This window comes from Heloderma suspectum, chromosome 4, assembly GCF_057233095.1.
Source record: "Heloderma suspectum isolate Gila_16-S chromosome 4, 16-S_ref, whole genome shotgun sequence".
In the NCBI taxonomy this organism is placed as follows: Eukaryota; Metazoa; Chordata; class Lepidosauria; order Squamata; family Helodermatidae; genus Heloderma; species Heloderma suspectum.
Genome location: NC_139461.1, coordinates 27,751,001 through 27,772,269, shown reverse-complemented (window position 1 = coordinate 27,772,269; position 21,269 = coordinate 27,751,001). Strand labels below are relative to the sequence as shown.

General features: G+C 45.2%; 1 protein-coding gene across 2 annotated transcripts in view; it reads right to left on the bottom strand.

The window, feature by feature from the left end:
* Positions 1–21,269, bottom strand: part of EXT1 (exostosin glycosyltransferase 1) — a 291,828-nt gene that overhangs the window by 1,968 nt on the left and 268,591 nt on the right. For both annotated transcript variants that reach the window (XM_084848907.1, XM_084848908.1), the window contains exons 8-11: positions 20,559–20,654; positions 15,772–15,861; positions 5,854–6,014; positions 652–823 (exon numbers count right to left, since the gene is read on the bottom strand). In XM_084848907.1, the coding sequence (XP_084705033.1) occupies positions 652–823; positions 5,854–6,014; positions 15,772–15,861; positions 20,559–20,654 (519 nt within the window). The remainder of the gene's footprint in view (positions 1–651; positions 824–5,853; positions 6,015–15,771; positions 15,862–20,558; positions 20,655–21,269) is intronic.

Sequence of the window (21,269 nt, the reverse complement as noted above, 5' to 3'; positions counted from 1 at the left end):
GCTACTACCTAGAAAAAAGTTACTTGTGACTAGAAAGTTGTGTGGCCTTATTTACAAGGCTGGCAATAAAGTCCTCCTAAATGATAAAATGTCAGTTGACAAGCATGTGTGTTCTCCACCATATTTAACAGAAGGATTTCATACACTGTTTACATCAGCTTTCCCCACTCTGTTGCTTTCTAGCTTTCTAGATGCTTTAGACTACAGCTCCCAGCATTCCTGTCCTGACCATCAACCATCCTGACTGGGGCTGATGACAGTTGAAGTCCAAAACATCTGGAGGGCACCAGTTTGGAGAAAGGTGATTGACATAACTGCAGTTAATGACGAATGGCTCTGGTCAGTTAACACATGAGCAATTCATCACAATTATGTTTTATGAAATTGTGCTATCACCCAGAAGTAAGATGGCAGCCAAGATGGGATGGAAAATGCCAACCCATCTATTTGCTTATCACTGGTAAAATTGGAACAGCCCCCTTTACAAAGGTATGTATATCTCTTGATTTCTCGACACGTGAATACAGCTCTCTTAGCAATTGGCTCTGAATGTGTGAGCTGACCCAATCACATTCAATATGGACACTGGGGTAGCTAACGATAATAACAAATCTTGCCACAAGAAGGTTAAAGCAGACTCTTGACACATACCTGTCCCATCATGGTTTCCTTATACTGCTTTTTCTGTGTTACTTTGATTGGAGGCAATTTTGTCACTGCGGACACCAAAAAGTTCATTAAAATGTCCTCGCAATTGGCCAGTTGGTCCACCATGTTCTTCAGGCTGGCAGGCAGGTAATGAGTGTACAGGTAGTGATAATATCTGCCAAGAATTCAATGAAGCATCATCAGTGAGAATCTAACACTGCAATTCTATGCATACCTACCTGGGAGTAAGCCCCATTGAACTCAGTGGGGTTTTCTTCTTCAGAATAAATATGCATAAAATTGGGTTGCATGGCTCATAAAAAGTGCATTTAGGTGCCAGAGGATGCTAACACATTTGTAGACAGAATGGAAGCTGCCTTATAACAGGATTGTATATTTTCGCTTGAAACTCTACCATCAATCCTCCTAAGAAGATTGAGGAAGCATAGAGCTGGCAAAGGAGGAGCAGAGAGGGTTGGTATGAGGCACCTGGGGGATGGGAGATTTCGCCCAGGAGCTGCCAGATATAATGAGATCATTGTCAGTCTCACAGTTTCTTTTAGTGTGGATGTGAAAAGAATGAGAGTCTGCCTGAAGCTTGGGCCAACTTTGTTCTCCAAGGGAGTGAGAAAGAGAAATCAGAATGCTGACAACTCACTGAAACCAAAAATGAAGCTCCTTCTATACTTCCGTTCTTCTGCAGTCCCAACAACTGAACACGAGTTTTCACAAACAATCCTGAATTACAAGGACTACATGAGTGGCTGGTGTGGCTGCCGGGGCATCTTTGATGGTCAGCCAACGCAAACCTTGACTTGGTCAGGACATGTTCACTGTCCCCTGATGCCAAGGGGTATTTTGGCTTAGACCTTTTGAAGAATTGGGGGGCTTCTTTGAAGTCTGTTATTGCCCCATGAGAAAGAACGTTTAGACTACATTTTAGAGTGCAAGCGACTTCAAAGAGATTGAGAAAAACACAATAATGACTACCAGATACTGACACTGGGAATTAAAATCATTATCCACTAACAGAAGCTCAAAACCTCATTCTTCCAGAATCTCCCTTGGTCTTTTAACAAGATTTGCTTTTAAAAAACAAAAACAGTGTAGTGGGAGAAAACAACAGAGAGGTGACAAAACATTTGGAAGGCTTCAGGTAAGTCTTGGTTCCACCTACACACTTTAACAAACAACAACAACAGTGCCAGGGCTCAGCCTTGTGACAGGAGTATGAACAAAAGTATCTCTGAGCATGTGAAGGGTATGCCTTTCCTTCACCACCAGTGACAACCAGCTCTCACAGGACTTCTAGGTCTAAGGGCACCAGTCTCAAGTCCCCTTTCCAAAATAATTCCTGAACCTTCTCCTTATTTAAGGGGGATACAAGCGGCACACGGTGCCATGGCCAGGCTTAACATAGTGTCCCAGCTGTACACACAAGGATGTATAGACCAATTTGTCATGGGAAACCACCAGCAGGGTTTGGTTGTTGCAGAAAAAATGAAAGTGATTTGTGGCTTCTTAAAAAGTAGGGCCTGGTTGGTTCACCTTTCATTGAATCAAGGTGTGGTGATCACAGAATCACAGAATAGTAGGGTTGGAAGGGGCCTACAGGACCATCGAGTCCAACCCCCTGCTCAGTGCAGGAATCCAAGTCAGAGCATCCCTGACAGATGGCTGTCCAGCCTTGTCTTGAAGGCCTCCAGTGTGGGAGAGCCCACCACCTCCCCAGGTAATTGGTTCCATTGTCATATTGCTCTAACAGTCAGGACGTTTTTCCCGATGTTCAGTCGGAATCTGGCTTCCTGTCAGTTGAGCCCATTATTTCGTGTCCTGCACTCCGGGATGATCAAGAAGAGATCCTGGCCTTCCTCTCTGTGACAATCTTTCAAGTACTTGAAGAGCGCTATCCTATCTCCCCTCAGTCTTCTCTTCTCAAGGTTAAACATGCCCAGTTCTTTCAGTCTCTCCTCATAGGGCTTTGTTTCCAGTCCCCTGATCATCTTTGTTGCCCTCCTCTGAACCCTCTCCAGTTTGTCTGCATCCTTCTTAAAGTGCGATGCCCAGAACTGGACACAGTACTCCAGATGACGCCTAACCAGTGCTGAGTAGAGGGGAACTAGTACTTCCCAAGATTTGGAAGCTATACTTCTATTAATGCCATTCAAGATAGCATTTGCCTTTTTTGCAGCCACATCACATTGTTGGCTCATATTCAGCTTGAGATCAACAACATTTCCAAGAACCTTCTTGTTTGTAGTGTTGTTGAGCCAAGTATCCCCCAGCTGGTAACTGTGCATTTGGTTTCTTTTTCCTAGGTGCAGAACTTGGCAGTGATCCCTATTAAATTTCATTCTGTTGCTTTCCGCCCAGCGCTCCAGTCTATCAAGATCACTTTGAAATTTGTTTCTGTCTTCCAAAATATTAGCTATCCTGCCCAATTTTGTGTCATCTGCAAATTTGATCAGCATTCCCTGCACCTCCTCCTCCAAGTCATTAATAAAAATGTTGAAGAGCACTGGGCCCAGGACTGAGCCCTGCAGTACCCTACTCGTTACCTCTCCCCAGTTTGAGGAGGTCCCATTGATAAGCACTCTTTGAGTCCGATTCTGTAGCCAATTGTGGATCCACCTGTGGATCATTGTTTCACCTAGACCACTTTGCACCAGTTTGCTCATCAGGATATCCTGGGGCACTTTGTCGAAAGCTCTGCTGAAGTCAAAGTATATTACGTCCAGAGCATTCCCACAGTCCACAAGGGTGGTTACATGATCAAAACATGAGATCAGATTCGTCTGGCAGGATTTGTTCTTGACAAACCATGTTGGCTTCGAGTAATCACTCCATTGTTTTCAAGGTGCTTCCAGATGGATTGCTTTATCATCTGCTCCAGAATTTTCCCAGGGATTGATGTCAGACTGACTGGTCTGTAGTTCCCAGGTTCCTCCTTTTTACCCTTTTCGGAGATAGGGACAACATTAGCCCTCCTCCACAAATCTGGCACCTCACCCGTCCTCCATAAGGACGGGACCAGGAGTGGGGTGCAGAGTTGTACTTCCCTCCTATTGCCTCCCCACTCTAAGTGTGCCAATTCATCCTGCCCCCCCACACACCCATTTTGGCATTATGTATGTGAACATCAGGAACATGGGTTAAATAAAATGTACCCCAGGACGCTCTTCAACTCATACCCTATTAGAATCGCACGAGGATGAGTGGGGAGGAGCACACTTCCTCCATCTACTCTGCCCCTGGCACCATCCTCATTCCCATTGCCCCGCCTGAGTTGGAGAGGGGATGTCTGCAGAAAGAAGCCTTTTCTCTTTGTGTACCCCCACCCCCCTCACTGCACATGATTTAGAACCCTGGAAGATCAGGGTCCCAAATTATGCAGGAAGCCTACACAAGTTGGGATTTTGATGTATTAGGCATCATGAAGATATTATAAATAGACAGATAAATAATGCAGTGTGGGCTCCCCATTGCAGACATAAACCACAGGAAATCACTTTTGTGACCAAACTGTCTGTACAGTTTGGGAAGCTGAATCACAAGAAGCGATGACATTTAAAACCCTAAGTGGCTTGGGGCCTCGATCTTTGAGAGAGCACCTCTCCCTATTTATGCCTGCCTGAGTACTGAGATCTGTTGGAGGGGCCCTCCTCTGCACCCCAGCAGTGGGAGACATACACTATAGTGGGACGTGGGAGAGGGCCTTCTCTGCTGTGGCACCCTGGTTGTGGAATGCCCTCTCTTTGGAGGCCCCATTGGTGCAGACATTGGTCTTATTTCAGCGTCAAGGAAAAACATGGCTTTTTACCAAAGCCTTTGAGGGCTAAATGCATTCCCTAAAGTAGCACACTGTTTTAACTGTTCTATCGTTTTAGATTTTAATTGGTATTAGCTTGTTTAATGGTTTAGTATGTTTTTAGGTGTTTACATTATTTATTGTTTTATACTGCTTAAATTGATTTTATCTGTACACCACCCTAAGATCTTAATGATGTAGGGCGGGATACAAATGCTTTAAATAAATAAAGTTTGTGTTAACCATTTGTTAGGCTTGGGGATCGAATCATCAAAGGGTCCAAGAATGTCAACAGACATTGTTTTTAACAATTTTTTTGTTAAGTGTAGTATTTTGTTAAATGTAGCACACAGGGTACAAGAACGGGCATTATAATGTCTGTTTCAGAAAGTATTTTAAAAATCTGAAACTCTTTTTCAGAGTTGCACGACTGAAAGTGGTGTACACGTTTTTAGCTCTGCTGTTTTAAATCTGCATTTTAAAACATTGCTGCTAGGTTTTATTCTGGTTGTATTGTTATACTGTGGTTTTTTTATATTTTATATTGTTTTACTGTGTGCTTTTTGGTTTTAATTTTTGCAAGCTGCCCAGACAGCTTCAGCTATTGAGCAGTATAGAAATCAAATAAATAAATAATCAAATAAATGTATGTTGCTGTTTAAGCTCAAGTACCACTGGAATCCAAGTTCATAAAGTACAGTGGATCAGCCTTCAGTCCCTTTAAAATGTGTGACTGTCTTTCTCTCTCCCAATAATAAAAATTCCAAATATCTATTTGGTACATATGTACATTAGTTAAAAAATAAAATGCAAAACGCTCAAATCCTATACACACCGCAGAGGAAGTCCCATTGGTGCTTGCCTTCTGAGTAGACGTGTATAGGATTGCACCACACAACAGCCCACTTTGTGCAATGCTACCGAAGTAGCCTTTAAACCTGGGACTGGTAAGGACGCTTGCCAATTTACAGCCGAGTACACCGCCCCCTTCAGTCAAAGCAGTTGCATTTAGGAAGCCTGTTGTATCTGTGTATGTGTCCTGCATGCTTTAGAACCCTTGGGAGAGTTAGAACCCTGGAAGATCAGGGTTCTAAATTGTGTCAGTACCCTACACAAGGACAGTGGGCTCACCCCTGCAGACATTCACCCTCCAACACGTGGCGGACGATGGAGGGGACGGGGCTAATACAATTGCCCCTATTTTCTATTGGGTGATTCTAACAGCATGGGGACTTAGAATGCCTGAATAGGGCCACCTTGAAAACCCCGATTAAACCCAGTTTCTCTAATTAAATACAGGAGCATATTTGAGCTCCATTTAAAAAAAACAAACCAGTTTCCTTTTGGTGGGACTTTTAAAGCTGGTGTTAAATACATGGGATGCTCCCAATTCTTACTTGTGGTAAATAGCAGCTCCAGTCAATACCATGGAATAGTCGTTAGTCCATTTCGATGTGTAGCCCCACCTTTCCTTAGTGTTGTCCCAAAAATGGCTGCGAGCTGGGTAGCCGACAATTCTCTCCGGGAAGCTCTGCCAAACAGTAAAGGCAAAATCCACCTGCAGGCAAGAAAAAGCAAGCAGACCACATGTGGCAAGCAGTAATCAAACAGTCTCAAAAATGTCAGCAAAACAAAATATTACCTTTTCACTAATTCATAATTTGCAATCTTGGAACTGTTGCAAAACATTAATTCTCTGTATTCATCAGTAAATTAAACTGACTGCTTGACATTTTGCCCTATAATTATGCACATTTTAATGTTTTCCTGTTAACAGGAGCCTAGAGCTCCAGAGAATCACATTAACATTTTGCAGGCATGACTTTTTGCACAGAAAAAGTTTACAACTCACAGAGAATTGTGTGCGTATGGGAGTTGTATGTTTACTGGAGTGAACGAGAGTTGCTTTTATCCACTTTTGTGGGGGGTGGGAATGTCACTTTTTACCACTGGGTGGAGAGAATGGAAAAAATGACATTTTCAACAGAAGGAAATTCCAGAACCTATCAACTCCCCATACCACTCTGCTCAAAAACCTTCCTTAAGTTAGCTTCAGTGGGGAACAAAATAGACAGTGAACATATAACTGCCTACCCTAGATTCCATGATGCCCTCCTCTGGCTGCTTTTCTATGAGAAACCAGGGGCTCATGTCATCCCTGCTGAAGAGATGCATTATGGGAAATTCAGCACACCTGGAGACTCTCACATTGTCTCATTGAATCTATTCTAAGGGAGCTTCAAATTAAGATGTAACATTAAGGGTACATGTTTGTACCAGATGTAGCACATTACACTTAAAAGGGGGGGGGAAGGTCCCCCCCCTTGCAATTCTTATCTGACCTTCCTAAACTGAAACTTATTTTGGGAAAGTGAAGGACCACACACATCCTGGAGCTAGAGCTTTAGACCCAGTCCCATCTTTCAAGTTGTTTCAAGCAATGTAAAACGTATTTATTTGTATTTATAGGACGCCTATAAAGCAAGTTCTCTTGCTCATTTGGAAGGCAGTTTAGACAAAATGGGTTCTTCCTGCATCAACAACGATCACATTCAAATCATTATTATGTCAAAGCACCAATGGTCACCTTAAGGCCCTTTGCTATGAAATCGACATCTGTTTTCTTGAAAGGACTAAACTTAAACTGCAGAAGGAATGCTGTGTTAGGGGAGACAGCAAAATGGCAAAGGATCCTGTATGTGATTCACATGCCTAACACTGAGCAATGTTTAGAAATCTAGAGCGGGCCATGGGATTGTTATTTATTCATAATGCTTATAAACTGCCCTTCATCTGATTTGGGTTTCAGGCGGTGAAATAATTCAAAAGTATTTCACAATAAAACAATAATGGATCAGCAATTAAACATTAAACACCTGAAGCCTCAAAAGGTTCAGGGATTCCACTAGCATTCACATTTCCTCTACACCATCAGCACACAATTTCAGTGCTACACGTGCCTGGCCATTGCACAGTGATAGCGCACCATGTTCAACTCCTGGCATATGTGGACAGGCTGGGAAATATGTCTTCCTGCAACCCTGGAGAGCCGCTCCCAGTCAGTGCCGACAATGCTGGGTGGGATGGACCCAGTGCCTGGCTCAGAATAAGACGGCTTCCTATGTTCCTAATCTGAGCTAAAATGGAACGTGGAGACACTGCTAAACTCGCCTTAAGAACTGGGGTTTCATCAGGGCTTCCAAAGTTAACGTTCAGTTTAACCCCTGGCTGGTGAATGTTACACAAAATGCTGAACTGGGTTGGGGGAGGGGGGAATTCATGCTTGAGAGAGCAGAGCAAGGGATCCCGTGGCCCACTCCCAAACCTTACATGTGCGGTTTAGCATTAAGTGTGAACTGAGCCTAACAGGCTCATTGTGGGATAATTTTTCAGAGAAAACAGCTCTTTGCACACAAACGTACGCATGCATCCAATCAAAGCCTGAGTGGGGAGCGGAGCTGTGCTGACCAGTCCCACTTCCCACACCACATACCCCGTTGGCCCTGCCCCCCTGGCACCCGTGCTCCGAGTACAAGCATCTACACACAAGGACGCGGGCCTCCTTCATCAGATAAGCAAAACAGACAGAGTACATACAGACTGAAGGTAGAATGACACGTTGCAGGGAGTGCTGTGCAGCTGCCGAACCTTCTGCATGCCAGACATGTGCTCTGCCACTGAGCTATAGATAACCGTATGCAATTCCACCCTCCTGGTATTGAGTGGAGGCATTTAAGCAAAAGTGGAACAGTCAACTCTCATGGATGCATCCTACATCCTAGATTCATTGAACAGGGTATTGGACTAGATCAGTGGAGGCTGGTGGCTCCGATGTCCGTGGGACAGTGAATCCGCTCCAGGTTCCAGTCAGAACTCTAAAAGAGCTTTCCAAGGTGCTTCTTGGATAGCTCCTTTAGAGTTCTAACTGGCTCTGACTGAAACCCAGAGCGGATTCACCACCCCACTGACATCGGAGCCACCAGCCTCCACTGGACTAGATGACCTCTAATGCTATCATCCTATGACTGGAGGAAAGGTAGTAGCCTTAGTAGAGAATTCTTAGTAGAGAATTCTGCCATGAACTCAAATGAAGCCAGATTCTTTGGAATCCAGCCTCCGGAATCTGCAGCAGAATGGCTCAACTTACCTCCAGCTCTGGGGGATTTTCCTCAGACCGGCACTCCGGCTCCGTAGCGTTTGTGATTTTTCCTGCGGTAGGCTAAACACAGATGCAAATGGCATATTGGATGCCACTTGCGGCCATAAAGCCCTGAGTTTAACCTAAATGCAGCCGTTTATGGCTCTATTTAGGTAAAAAAAACCCAGAGCTTTACAGCCGCAAGTGGCATCCACTATGCCATTTGCGGCTGTATTTCTCCCAGGAATATGGTAATGGCGGCCACCATTATGCTACAGAGCCAGAGTGCAGCTCTGTGAAAGGCTCCGGACCCAGAGCCACTTCGGAGGATTCCGGGGGGGGAGGAACGGATCTCCCCCCCCCCCCGCGGATACCCCCATGGACCAGAAGGCAGGGAATCCCTCCATCCTTAAGTCTTAGTGCTACCAATAGGTTACTCATTTCTCCTACACTGTTTCTGTGGGTTGCTCCCCTGGTCAATCGATGCCCATCTCTTTCCCAAGGCCCTCCCCATGCTATTGTGGCCACTTCTAGATCTTCCTTCCAACTCTGCTCCGTCTGGTTTGATTGTCTGTCTTCTAGGAAGGGGCTACGTCACTGGTGTGTTCTGCACATCACACCGCAAGTGCACCCGTGGTTGCAAAAACGTTTGTTTACTTATAATTTATTATTTATTATAACCAGTATTATAACCAATGTTCTCTGGGTGGTTTACAAACAGTTAAAAGACTAAAATGCCATACAAACAGTTAAAAATGTAAAAGACAATACAACTAATTAAAAGAATAAAAGACAATGCAATACAAAACCACAAGCAGTGCAGGGATAGAACAGCCATACAATCTAGAATTAGGTCTCTAAAATTCCTGGAGGGAAAGAAAGGTCTTTGCATGGCACCAAAAACATAACAACGTAGGCGCTCGGTTGGGGAGTTTATTCCATAAGTGGGGTGCCACTGCTGAGAAGGCTCTCTCTCTTGTAGCCACCCATTCAGCCTCCTCTGGTGGGGGCTCCCACAGGAGGGCCTCCAAAGATTACCTCAGGTTAAATATTGCTGTAGAAGATACGTTACATTGAGTCTCATAGCCACTAACAATTTCCCTTTGAAGTGAATGTACAGAAGCAATGCAGAGTAACTGGTGTGCAGGGGTGGGGTGGGGGGAGTCTGCTCGTCTCTTGTCTGCTTTTCCCTCTCCCTAAACCCACACTGATTTCTAATTATGAGACACATACATGTCCCTCCCTGCACGCAGAATGGAGTTTTGGACTCTTACCCTGAGGAATAAAAGGCTTAATACTTCATTTCATTATGAATGAGAAGGGCAAAACCTTCATTAATGGTAAAAAAGAAGAAGAAAGGACAGAGGAAACCACGTGGGGCTTTTCTGAGGTTTTATCATTCAAATTGGAAAGCACAGTTCAAAATGGAAAATACGATCGAATATTAAACATCAAATATTATGGGCAATAATGGTCTGCATTCACTTGCTTTCTGTTCTTTGGGTGCGAGGTAAGGAATTCAAGGAGCTTTAAAGCATCATTGCTAACAGCTCTGGGTTCAAGTGTCATGTCATTCCTACAAGATGTGGCCTAGATAGCTTTAAGAAGGTGACTAAAGACATTGGGTTGGATCCAGACGAAACCAGTTGAACCTAGTTCCCACTGATTCCAGAGGAAATTAAGTTAAATAATGTCTAGCTTCCCCCTTGGTTTCAAGGGGTCCTAAATTTAGCTATCTTAGTCTGGATTAGAGATGTGAAGTCTTAGGGGGAAAACTGGAGGAAACCCAGAAAATTCAGGGAAAACACATTCCCCGGCCCCACTTTTCCAAAAATACCTGAGTGGAAAAATAGGAAAAAATGGGGTTTCCCTAATTTTTCTGGGGTTTTCCCCCATTTTTTCTTGGTCTTTTCCCCAGGCCTCCCCATCTCTAGTCTGGATCCAACCCACTGCTGCAAAATAGGTACATCAGTGGATGTTAGTCACATTAGCTATTTGGAGCCTCCAGCTTCCAAAGTAGTGTATCACTGAATACCATTTGCTGGGGAGCAACTGCAGGGATGGGCTAATGCTTCCAGGTCCTGCTTGTGGGCTTCCCAGAAGCAGCTGGCCGGCCACTGTGGGATGCAGAATGCTCAATTAGATGGGCCTTTGGTCAGATTCAGGTGGGGCTCTGCTTATATTATTTTGGATGGCCGGTTGGAAGTATTTCTGTGATTGATGAATAATTCATTTTAGAAAAGCTAAACAACACTACTAACAGTGGGTAACAGCAGGCACCATTACACAAGAACAAATAATGACACTAGGTACAGATTTCAAAACACAACAGGGTTGGACCGAACCTAATGGAGCTTCTAGCCAGATCCTCTTCCTTCTCATTCACAATGGAATGGTGCTGGTTGTAACTTACAATCAGAGAACACCATTGCAGAAGGAAGGACCATACATTGCCAACACCCTGGCAGTGCAACATGTGCTCTGCACAGAGTGATGCACTGCCCTGCCTGTGTGGGGTCTGTGTCGGTGGGAAGACAAGCCATGCAAGTGCCAGGGTGCTAGAAACCCTGCCCAAACGCAGAACTTCACTTTTATCCCCCGCAGCCACCAACAGAGTGGTAAGTCTGTCCCAGGCCTGGCCTGATGGCACCATGAGGCAGCCACCTTGATGAAAAGCTAAGGAGGTCTGGGCCAGTGCTTGGATGGGGGTCTGCCTGGGCTGCCTCCTGTATGCAGCCCTGAGCTCCTGCAAGGAAAACTGGGGTAAAAAGACCTTTATATGAATTCCAGAATGAATTAATGGGGCAGACGGGAACATGGCTGGGACTAGTGGCAGTGAAAACTGCCACCGCTCTGTTTCTTGGTTGAATGTTGCAAAGTGTTTCTTTAAAAATAGATAAAGACCTAGAGCAGGGGTGCAGAACCTCAGGTCTCTAGGCCAAATCTGGTCCCACCCTCTTTTCCCCAATCACCGATTATCTGGTAGTTTCCTGGCTTTGGTGCTGCTTTTCCCCTATTCTAAAAGGTTGAAATGCCTCTCCTAGGGCTTGCTCACTTTCTGGAAGCTAGAGCCTTAAGCTAAAAAGATGCTGGTACTTCTCCAAAACTGAGTTTGGCCCTTGGGCTGAAAGTGGCCCCCAACCCTGCTGTACAGGTACAAACTGTGGGTTGTATTTCGATCCCTATTCAAGCCTTATTTGCTCAGCATGGAGGAAATTCTGCAGCAGGGTTAAGGTGCTCAGATCCCGTTTCTCTCAACAAGCAGCACTGATAACTTGTGCCTGCCCAACTTTCTTCATTAGTGAACAAGTACAGAGAAGTGGAGTCCGTATTGCTGTATCCACATGCTAGCCGCTCTGGAATTAACCCTGATGAAGACTGAAGAGGCAACTGTCTTCAATTTCTTCTAAGGTAAAGGACATCCTGCCTGTCATGCTGGCAATACAGAGGCCCCTCTTCCCTGATGGGTACCGTCCTTGCAGGCTATAACCAGCCCACTGAATTGCGAATGGGCGAAAGATACAGATGGAGCCAGTACAGCGGTTGGAGCACTAAGGTGACATACTCCCAAGCAGATGGATCCCTGAAACGCTGCCTGGGGCTGCCACCCTCTTGGAAGCCAGAGCAGCAGTTGCCAATTCTAAGGGAGAAGCCGCCCATTTAGAGGGAGTGGATGGGAGAAGAAAGAAACTACCGGGAAAGAGAAAAAGGAGAGCACTAAAATCAAAAGAGACAGTAAAGACCCAAAGCTTTCCCACAGCTGCCATTAATAATGTATTTCCGATATATTCCAGTGTTATATAAACAGTCGCTGGTTTCCCCCTTCGCTTTGCAGAAAGAGGTGCTAGAAATCAATACTCATCCCAGTTGTAAAAATTGGATTTCTACAGTGGGCTCCCCCCGCCCCATGCCTTTTTCCTTGAGAGCAATCTTGCTTTTGGCACAACAGCTCTGAAGTCTCAAGTATAAGGGGTCTCCTTTCATTTAAAGAAAGAGAGAGAGATTGGGTTCAGCTCTGATATGTGGGTGGGACGCAGCAATCAAACACAGGCATCTAGGCGGAAATGTTTGCTTTGCGAGCAGTGATGTGGCTTTGAACGGGTGGCCCTAGGCCAGGGCTGTGGAAGCTTGGCTCTTTTAAAACAATCCAAAAATACTGTGCCAGGAAAATGGGAATTCTGCAACCTGCATAGATTTGTTGGTTTTGCACAACGTATTTTACTTCTGACAGATGTGAGGAACAAAGTTCTAGACAGGATACTGAAGGGCCATGCCGTGACAAGGGACTGAGCTGTGGCAAGCCAACATCCACCCTTCTTTGCAAACTAAGTGCCATTTCAGTGGAACTCTCCAGGCTGGATAGGAGGAACGGAATTGGGATGCCAGAACCTGGGAACTACAGACCAGTCAGTCTGACATCAATCCCTGGGAAAGTTCTGGAACAGATGATAAAGGAATCCATCTGGAAGCACCTTGAAAACAATGCAGTGATTACTCGAAGCCAATATGGATTTGTCAAAAACAAGTCCTGCCAGACAAATCTGATCTCATTTTTTGATCAAGTAACCTCCCTTGTAGACCGTGGGAATGCTGTAGACATCATATACCTCGACTTCAGCAAAGCTTTCGACAAAGTGCCCCATGATATCCTGATGAGCAAACTAGCTCAAAGTGGGCTAGATGAAACAACGATCCGGTGGATCCACAGTTGGCTACAGAATCGGACTCAAAGAGTGCTTATCAATGGGACCTTCTCAAGCTGGGGAGAGGTAATGAGTGGGGTACCGCAGGGCTCAGTCCTGGGCCCAGTGCTCTTCAACATTTGTATTAATGACTTGGAGGAGGAGGTGCAGGGAATGCTGATCAAATTTGCAGATGACACAAAATTGGGTGGGATAGCTAATACTTTGGAAGACAGAAACAAAATTCAAAGTGATCTGGATAGACTGGAGCGCTGGGCGGAAAGCAACAGAATGACATTTAATAGGGATCAATGCCAAGTTCAGCACCTAGGAAAAAGAAACCAAATGCACACTTACAAGATGGGGGATATGTGGCTCAACCACACTACAAGCGAGAAGGATCTTGGAATTGTTGTCGATCACAAGCTGAATATGAGCCAACAATGTGATGTGGCTGCAAAAAAGGCAAATGCTCTTTTGGGCTGCATTAATAGAAGCATAGCTTCCAAATCCCAAGAAGTACTAGTTCCCCTCTACTCAGCACTGGTTAGGTCTCATCCGGAGTACTGTGTCCAGTTCTGGGCACCACACTTTAAGGATGCAGACAAACTGGAGAGGGTTCAGAGGAGGGCAACAAAGATGATCAGGGGACTGGAAACAAAGCCCTATGAAGACAGACTGAAAGAACTGGGCATGTTTAGCCTCGAGAAGAGAAGACTGAGGGGAGATATGATAGCACTCTTCAAGTATTTGAAAGGTTGTCACAGAGAAGAAGGCCAGGATCTCTTCTTGATCATCCCAGAGTGCAGGACACGGAATCATGAGCTCAAGTGACAGGAAGCCAGATTCCGGCTGAACATCAGGAAAAACTTCCTGACTGTAAGAGCAATACGACAATGGAACCAATTACCTGGGGAGGTGTTGGGCCCTCCCACACTGGAGGCCTTCAAGACGAGGCTGGACAGCCATTTGTCAGGGATGCTCTGACTTGGATTCCTGTATTGAGCAGGGGGTTGGACTCGATGGCCTTGTAGGCCCCTTCCAACCCTACTATTCTATGATTCTATGAGGATCCATGGACATCTGATCATTAGTAAGAACATCAGAAGAGCCCTGCTGGATCAGACCAAGGGTCCAACTAGTCCAGCATTCTGTTCATGCAGTGACCAACCAGCTGCCCACGGGAAACCCACAAGCAGGACAGGAGTGCAACAGCACCCTCCCACCCATGTTCCCCAGCAACTGGTGTACATAGACATCCTGCCTCTGATATTGGAGGGAGCACACAGGCATCAGGACTAGCAACCATGGATAGCCTTATCCTCTAGGAATTTGTCTAACCCCCTTTTAATGCCATCCAAATTGGTGGCAGAAGCTTCCACTACGAAGGCATCATGATCTAATGAAGTGAATCTCAACCCTGATTTAACTTCTGACTGGTGTGTCAATCCTTTTGTCTTTGCAGTAGTGCAGAAGGTTAAGACTTGAGCCCTATTCAGGTGTTCAAGAACGGTATAGAATTAACATGAGAGGAGGAATACTCTAGCCCCATTCCCCCCTGCCCGTTTCCTAGGGTGTTACTGTCACCCTGTACTCGTGTAGGGCAACAGTCTGAAGAGAACACCCTCCTGCATCCGTGAATACTCTCCATGCGATCCGGGATATGTATTTTCCAGGTTCTTGGCTCATGTGGAGAGCCTCCACAAATACAGGAAGCTCTCTTCTTCAGTCCGTTGCCCTCCATGTGTGCAGGGTGACGGAAACACTTGAGGAGGGGCATGGAGCTGGAGGGCTCCTTCTCCTCATGTGTTGATCCTACACAGATCCTGAACACCTGAATAGGGCTTTGGTGTGTTAGTGGCACCAGTCAAGATCTGAGGGATAGGGTCCAACTCTAATGCCCAAGGGTGTAATCCTGATACAATGTCTCAGCTCCAGCCATCTGGTGAGCGGTTACACTATGCCAGGGTGTTGCTAGGCTCGTAAAAGATTTGGGGCCAAGGCCCATAGGGCACAAATCTGCATAAATGGTACACATGCTAATTTATCTCTCCATACACACATTTAAAAACAATTACTAGGATGTATTTAAATTTCCAAGCCAGCCAATTAATTTCCCATTTCCCGAATCACTCCAATAAAATAAATACTTCAATTTGCATCCCAGCCCCAGATCATCCTAAATGCATCGTTCCTCTTTGGTTACAATTAATTTGCAATGGCTGTGAACAGGTGTGAAAATATATACAAACAAGAGTGGATGTTACACATTTTTTCATGAATCCTTTGAGGGGCCCCCCCCCCCCACAACTAAGCTTAGAAAAAAAAGCTTCCATTGGCACCCATGGGGGCTGGGGGAAATATTTGGGGTGGGGGCCCATGGCTAGCAATGCCCCTGCACTAAGCTACAATGCACACAACATCACAAGCATGACTTAGGAAAGGCAAAGAGCAAAGCTGTGCAGCCAGCAGACTTGAACGGAGGAAGGTCTCACCTCAGTGGTTGAAAGCACCGTATCTTCGTCGAGGCTTAGAACAGCATCTGTGACAATGTTCTCATAGGGCAGGAAACGACTGCTCATAACCTGCAGAGTGGACAAAGAGTATCAGTGCAAAGGTCTTGAGACTCGACGCTGCCCAGGGCAGCACCCCCATCACAGCCACACTGAATGAGTTAACTCTCCAGCATGGCACTAATGGAGAAAATGACCCAATCAAACTGAAAGGTCTGGAAAAGAAATGAGGCTGTCTGGTCTCATATGAAAAAAATTAATTCTGGTGCAGCTTACTATGCATTTGTTCCGTGTATGTCTTGATTGTGCTTTTATGAAATCCACCGATTCATTTTAGCAACAGTTGCCCTACAAGGACTCATGGGTTCAGCCTGCCCTCTCCAGCCCCCGTTTTGCCCTGTGTTATGCTTGGGTATTGCTGTTTCGCTTTGTCTTTGGTATGTGTATGTAGCAGGGAGGGAGGGAGGGAGGGAGAGAGAAAGAAAAGCACTGGGATACAAGGGTATATTATATATGCTCTCCCCAAAACTTCAAGGTGATATATATGGTTCCCTCTTCCCACTTTTATTCTCACAACAACCCTGTGAGGTGGATTAGGCTGAGAGGGCTTCAAGCTGAATGGGGATTTGAAGTTGGGTCTCTCCAGCCCTAATCCATTTCTAACCACTGCATAATGCTGGTCCTCAGAATCAATAACCCTGCCATATATTGCGTGAAAACAAAGCAAACAAAATGCTGTACAAAATAAGTGAGCACAAATTCTCTGTTGCAAAATTCTTAAGACAAAGTCACTTTTGTGTAAGATTTTGCATTGATGTCATATGCAACCTGTATCATGCAACCGTCCTACATGTGAGCAAATAGCTGCATGCACACATGCTGGAAAACCATGGGCAACTGTGTCTTCTCAGTGCATGTGCAGGCTGAAATGTACTAGGGATGGACAGATCAGTCAATTTCTGGTCCATGCCACTTTTGCATGTGTTTATTCATAAGTGTGTTCTGCCCTTTAATCTGTGAATTTTAAAATCTCTTTTCTAAACCCCTTTTGATAAGTTTTTGAGCCAAGAATTGAACTGCAAAATTTGGAGAAGTGAGAAATCCAAAGGATAACCAAGGTCTGATCCCCACATTAGTCGAGGAAGTATGGTCAGTTCATGTCGGAATTCACAAAGATCAAATTTCTGAAGCACCCCTAAAATTTACACACATGTAACATTCCCAAATGTTGATATATACATGTGGGATTTGCACAATTTTCTACACAAAGTGACTGTGGGCATTCTTTTGAGCTAACTGACAGTACTGACGACCAGTGGGACAGATTCTTACTTCTTTTCATGGCTTTCCTTTCCTTTCCTCCCCTCCCCACTCCATCTTCTCTGAGCTGCTTTTGCCACAAGGACTCAAACCCTCTTTTCCCATTCGATCTCCCTGGCTCTAGGATACAGATGGAAACAGGAGTGGCAGGCCAAACTGGGGTGTGTATATGGTGTTTTTCTCAGTGTGCTTTTTAGCCTAACAGCCAGTATACACATCCACACATTGAGGCTCTTTTACCTAAAGGTCTCTGGACAGTACATTTTTCCATATTTGCAGTGGAGAAAAACCACCTAATCTGCAATCTTGTGCTGCAAACAAGTGGCGTACCATGTGGTTGTGACAGCTAATTTAAAGGAAGGCTTTAAAGGAGCATTTTGCAACCCCACGCTATTGGAGCATGTATATTCATATTCCAATCACATGGGTAGGGCTGATCACATTTCTTTGGTGGGGACCCAACTGGTTTGGAATATTCACATATGTTCCCCAGCAACCCAGGGAGCCGGGACCCAAATTTATGTTTGTTTAGAGCAGGGATCAGCAACCTGGTGCTCTGCAGATGTGTTGGACTACAACTTGCATTGCCCCAGCCAGCATGGCCAATGGACAGGGATTCTGGGAGTTATATGCCAAAACATCTGGAGGGCACCAGGTTGCTTACTCCTGGTTTCTTGCAATGGGATTCAACTACTGGGCCAGGCTCACCACTGGGTTGCAGCCTGACTTAGGATGGGTTAAAAGAGCAGTGCTATCACCATACCAAATATATGTTGAACATTTGAGCAGCAGGCCCCCAAATGCCATTTTGGGCTTAAGATGGGTCAAGTCCTAGGTCTGAAAAGGTGAAGTCTATTGGTTTAGCATAGTCTTTCCCAAACTGGCACCCTCCAGATGTGTTGGACTACAACTCCCATCACTCCAATGGCCTGGGGATGATGGGAGTTGTAGTCCAACACATCTGGAGGGTGCCAGGATGGGGAAAGCTGTTTCAGAGCATACATGTGCCGCTTTGACAGTCTAAAGTCAAGAGACCCTTTGTTTTCTTCCCTCCCTTGGAGGAATCCATTTTGGAGCATAGACCAATGTGCAAGAGGAGAAATGGCCCACTCTTGCCCACATGTACAGATTGCTTTGTAGTCTCTACATGCTCCAAGGCGAGTGCCTACACATGCTTTAGAACCTGATGGGGTGTTTTGTTTTCTCAGGCTCTCCAATATATGAAAGAAAGGAGAAAAAACGGAGGGAGGGAGAGACAATCAAGGCCAGAGAGGCGGGCAATTTCTAAACAGCACCCTCCTGTCTTAGCCCTGCAGTGAATCTCCTGGTGCTGCTCACACAGACACTGTCTGAGGCAGGAACCTATTTAGCAGCCAGCTTAGCAGTGCCCTGATTTTCCCCTTGTTAAGCCTACTGGGGGAAAACAGCAAAGACAAGCTCCATACATTTTCAATAGCTGCAAAGCACCTGGGGGGAAAAAACCTTCAGAGTGAAAATTTGTTCTGCTCTGGACAGCTGACTGATAAAACACCCAGAACTACGTCCCTATATTCCTCACCACTCAAAGCAAGATTACCTCCATTTAGCATTCGCATTGCAGGCTGTCCGCAGAAGTGCGTGCGTGTAAAGCGTTTCCCTACAAATGCCCAGCGCAAAACTGTGGTGTCAGCACAGCCGCCTGCTCATGATCTGGAAATATGCTGCACAAACGTTTCACTGGTGCAGAGGAAGAACGAGTGACATAAAATATCTAGCACCGCCTTCCCCAACCTGGTGCCCTCCAGATGTGTTGGACTACAACTCCCAGCATCCCCTAGCCACAGGGCACCAGGTTGAGGAACCACTGATCAAGCTACTATTTCCTATTTCCAACCCCCTTACTTCATGGTTCTTTGGAAAGGAGAGCCTGGACTGCATAACCAATTGCCAAGGGCCCGAAGATGCCACAGATTGACAGAAGGGCTGCTTCCAAGGGTTGGCAGCTTCCCCATCAACAAACCCTGGCATCCATCTGTAGCTCCTTCTATCCCCTCCCTGTGTATAGAACAGCCTAGAACCTGGATTGTGTCACCAAGCTCCAGAGGTTGAAGAAGACTGCCCTCCCTGTGCCAACACCAACGTAGCTCTAATTATAGTGTATCTCTGTGGATTTAAATGGTAAGCCACTTTGGGAGCCTTTCTTGTCTGTAAAATGGAACAGCAATAGAAACAGCATCAGCAACAACAGTGGATGATGGCTATCAGTCACTCCAGATCTGTCCACTGAAGCCTTTCACTGTTTAACCAAGGAGGGACTTGAACTCAGGTTTCCTGTTCTAAATCTAGCTCTATCTTTGTTGTTGTTCAGTCGTTCAGTCGTGTCCGACTCTTCGTGACCCCATGGACCACAGCACGCCAGGCCTTCCTGTCGTGCGCTCTCTCCCGGAGTGTGCTCAAGGTCATATTCATTGCATCGGTGATGCTATCTAGCCATCTCATCCTCTGCTATCCCCTTCTCCTTTTGCCTTCAGTCTTTCCCAGCATCAGGGTCTTACATCACAATTGGCTACTTCAAATATACATACATACATATTCAACATCCTGATACTTTGTCTTTTCATTCCACTGTGATGTTTTTATTTACCCAGACATTTCAATTTGTATAGTCTTTTACCCTGCCTTGAATTTATTTTTTTACCCGCTGTCTTTTATCATGGTTGTTAACGCTGCTGTTTTATTGTGTTAGGTTTTTAATAATTTATTACCTATACATGTTGTACATGTTCACCACCCTGAAATCTGATGTTTTAAATAAATAAATGACAATAAAAATGTCCCTTGACGCAAGTGATAATGTTACCTGCCACAAGGAGCAAGGGCCTTTCGGTAGCGGCTCCTGGATTATGCTCTCACCTCAAAAAGTACAACTGTATGAAGGCAATTAAGTAAAGTTCATATTTAGGAAATGACGGGATTGTTAGATTTTTTTTGGTGTGGCTCAGGTCGACTCAGCCCTCCATCCTTCCGAGGTCAGTAAAATGAGTACCCAGCTTGCTGGGGGAAAGGTAGTTAGGACTGGGGAAGGCAATGGCAATCCACCCCACTATACAGTCTGCCAGGAAAACGCAGAGGAAAAACAGCGTCCCTCTAGGGGTCAGTAATGACTCCGTGCTTGCACAAGAGGAACCCTTCCTTTCCTTTTGAGAGATAGATGGCAGGGTACTTGGGAATGTTTTTATTTATTATTATTGTAACATGTTTATGAAGTGTTTTGAGCATTCTTTTTATTCTGGGTTTAAAAATGGGTTGTAAGCTGCCTTGAGCTTTTGGGAAGGTGGGGCAAAAATGGTTTAAATAAATATAGCCTCCCTTCAAGCTGGGGAACAAAAGTAAATATATTAGCAAAAAATAAACACCCATGCTAATAGCTGCTCAGTTCTCATGCCCAATAGCCCTGGGCATCTACCTACCTTGCTTTCTCCTTCAATGACAATGACAGGCACAACAGTTGCGGGCCAGCGGTGCTTAGCAGGGAGGGGTTTATCACAATTCCATAAGACAATGATCTGAAAAGAAAATCAACCCTCGCTGTTAGTAACATGCCTACAGCAGGGGTAGCCAACCTGGTGCCCTCCAGATGTTTAGACTGCACCTCCCAGAAGCCAAAGCCAGCAAACAGCTGTAATCCAAAACATCTGGAGAGCACCAGGTTGCTTATCCCTGGCCTTCAGTGATCACAGCCCCAAGAGGGGCTCAAGTGCCAAATTAACTACTCCACAGTTCAGAACTTAAAAAAAAGAAGCATACTAACAATCCAATTCCTATCTAGAATACAGAAGAATGGCAGGATGTGGTTTGGGAGCTGGATGCAGCTTCCTGAGAATCTCTGCTTTCATTTAAGAAAATGCAAGTTGCTAGTCCTTTTGATTTGAAGGATACACTTGGAAGCGTGTAGGTAACCCTTGCTGGAATCTCAGAAAAACAGAGAGGTAGATGAGCAAGATTTCTAGTGGCTGGGTAAAGGACCTCAGTGTCTTTCATAGATCTTCAGCCTTTCCAATGACCAGCGTAAACAGATCACGCGAAATTGTTACAATTGCAGAATTATTCAAATAGAAAATATACAAAACTTAATATGAATAATTTAAACAGGTTGCAGAATTCAGACTCTCTGGACACAG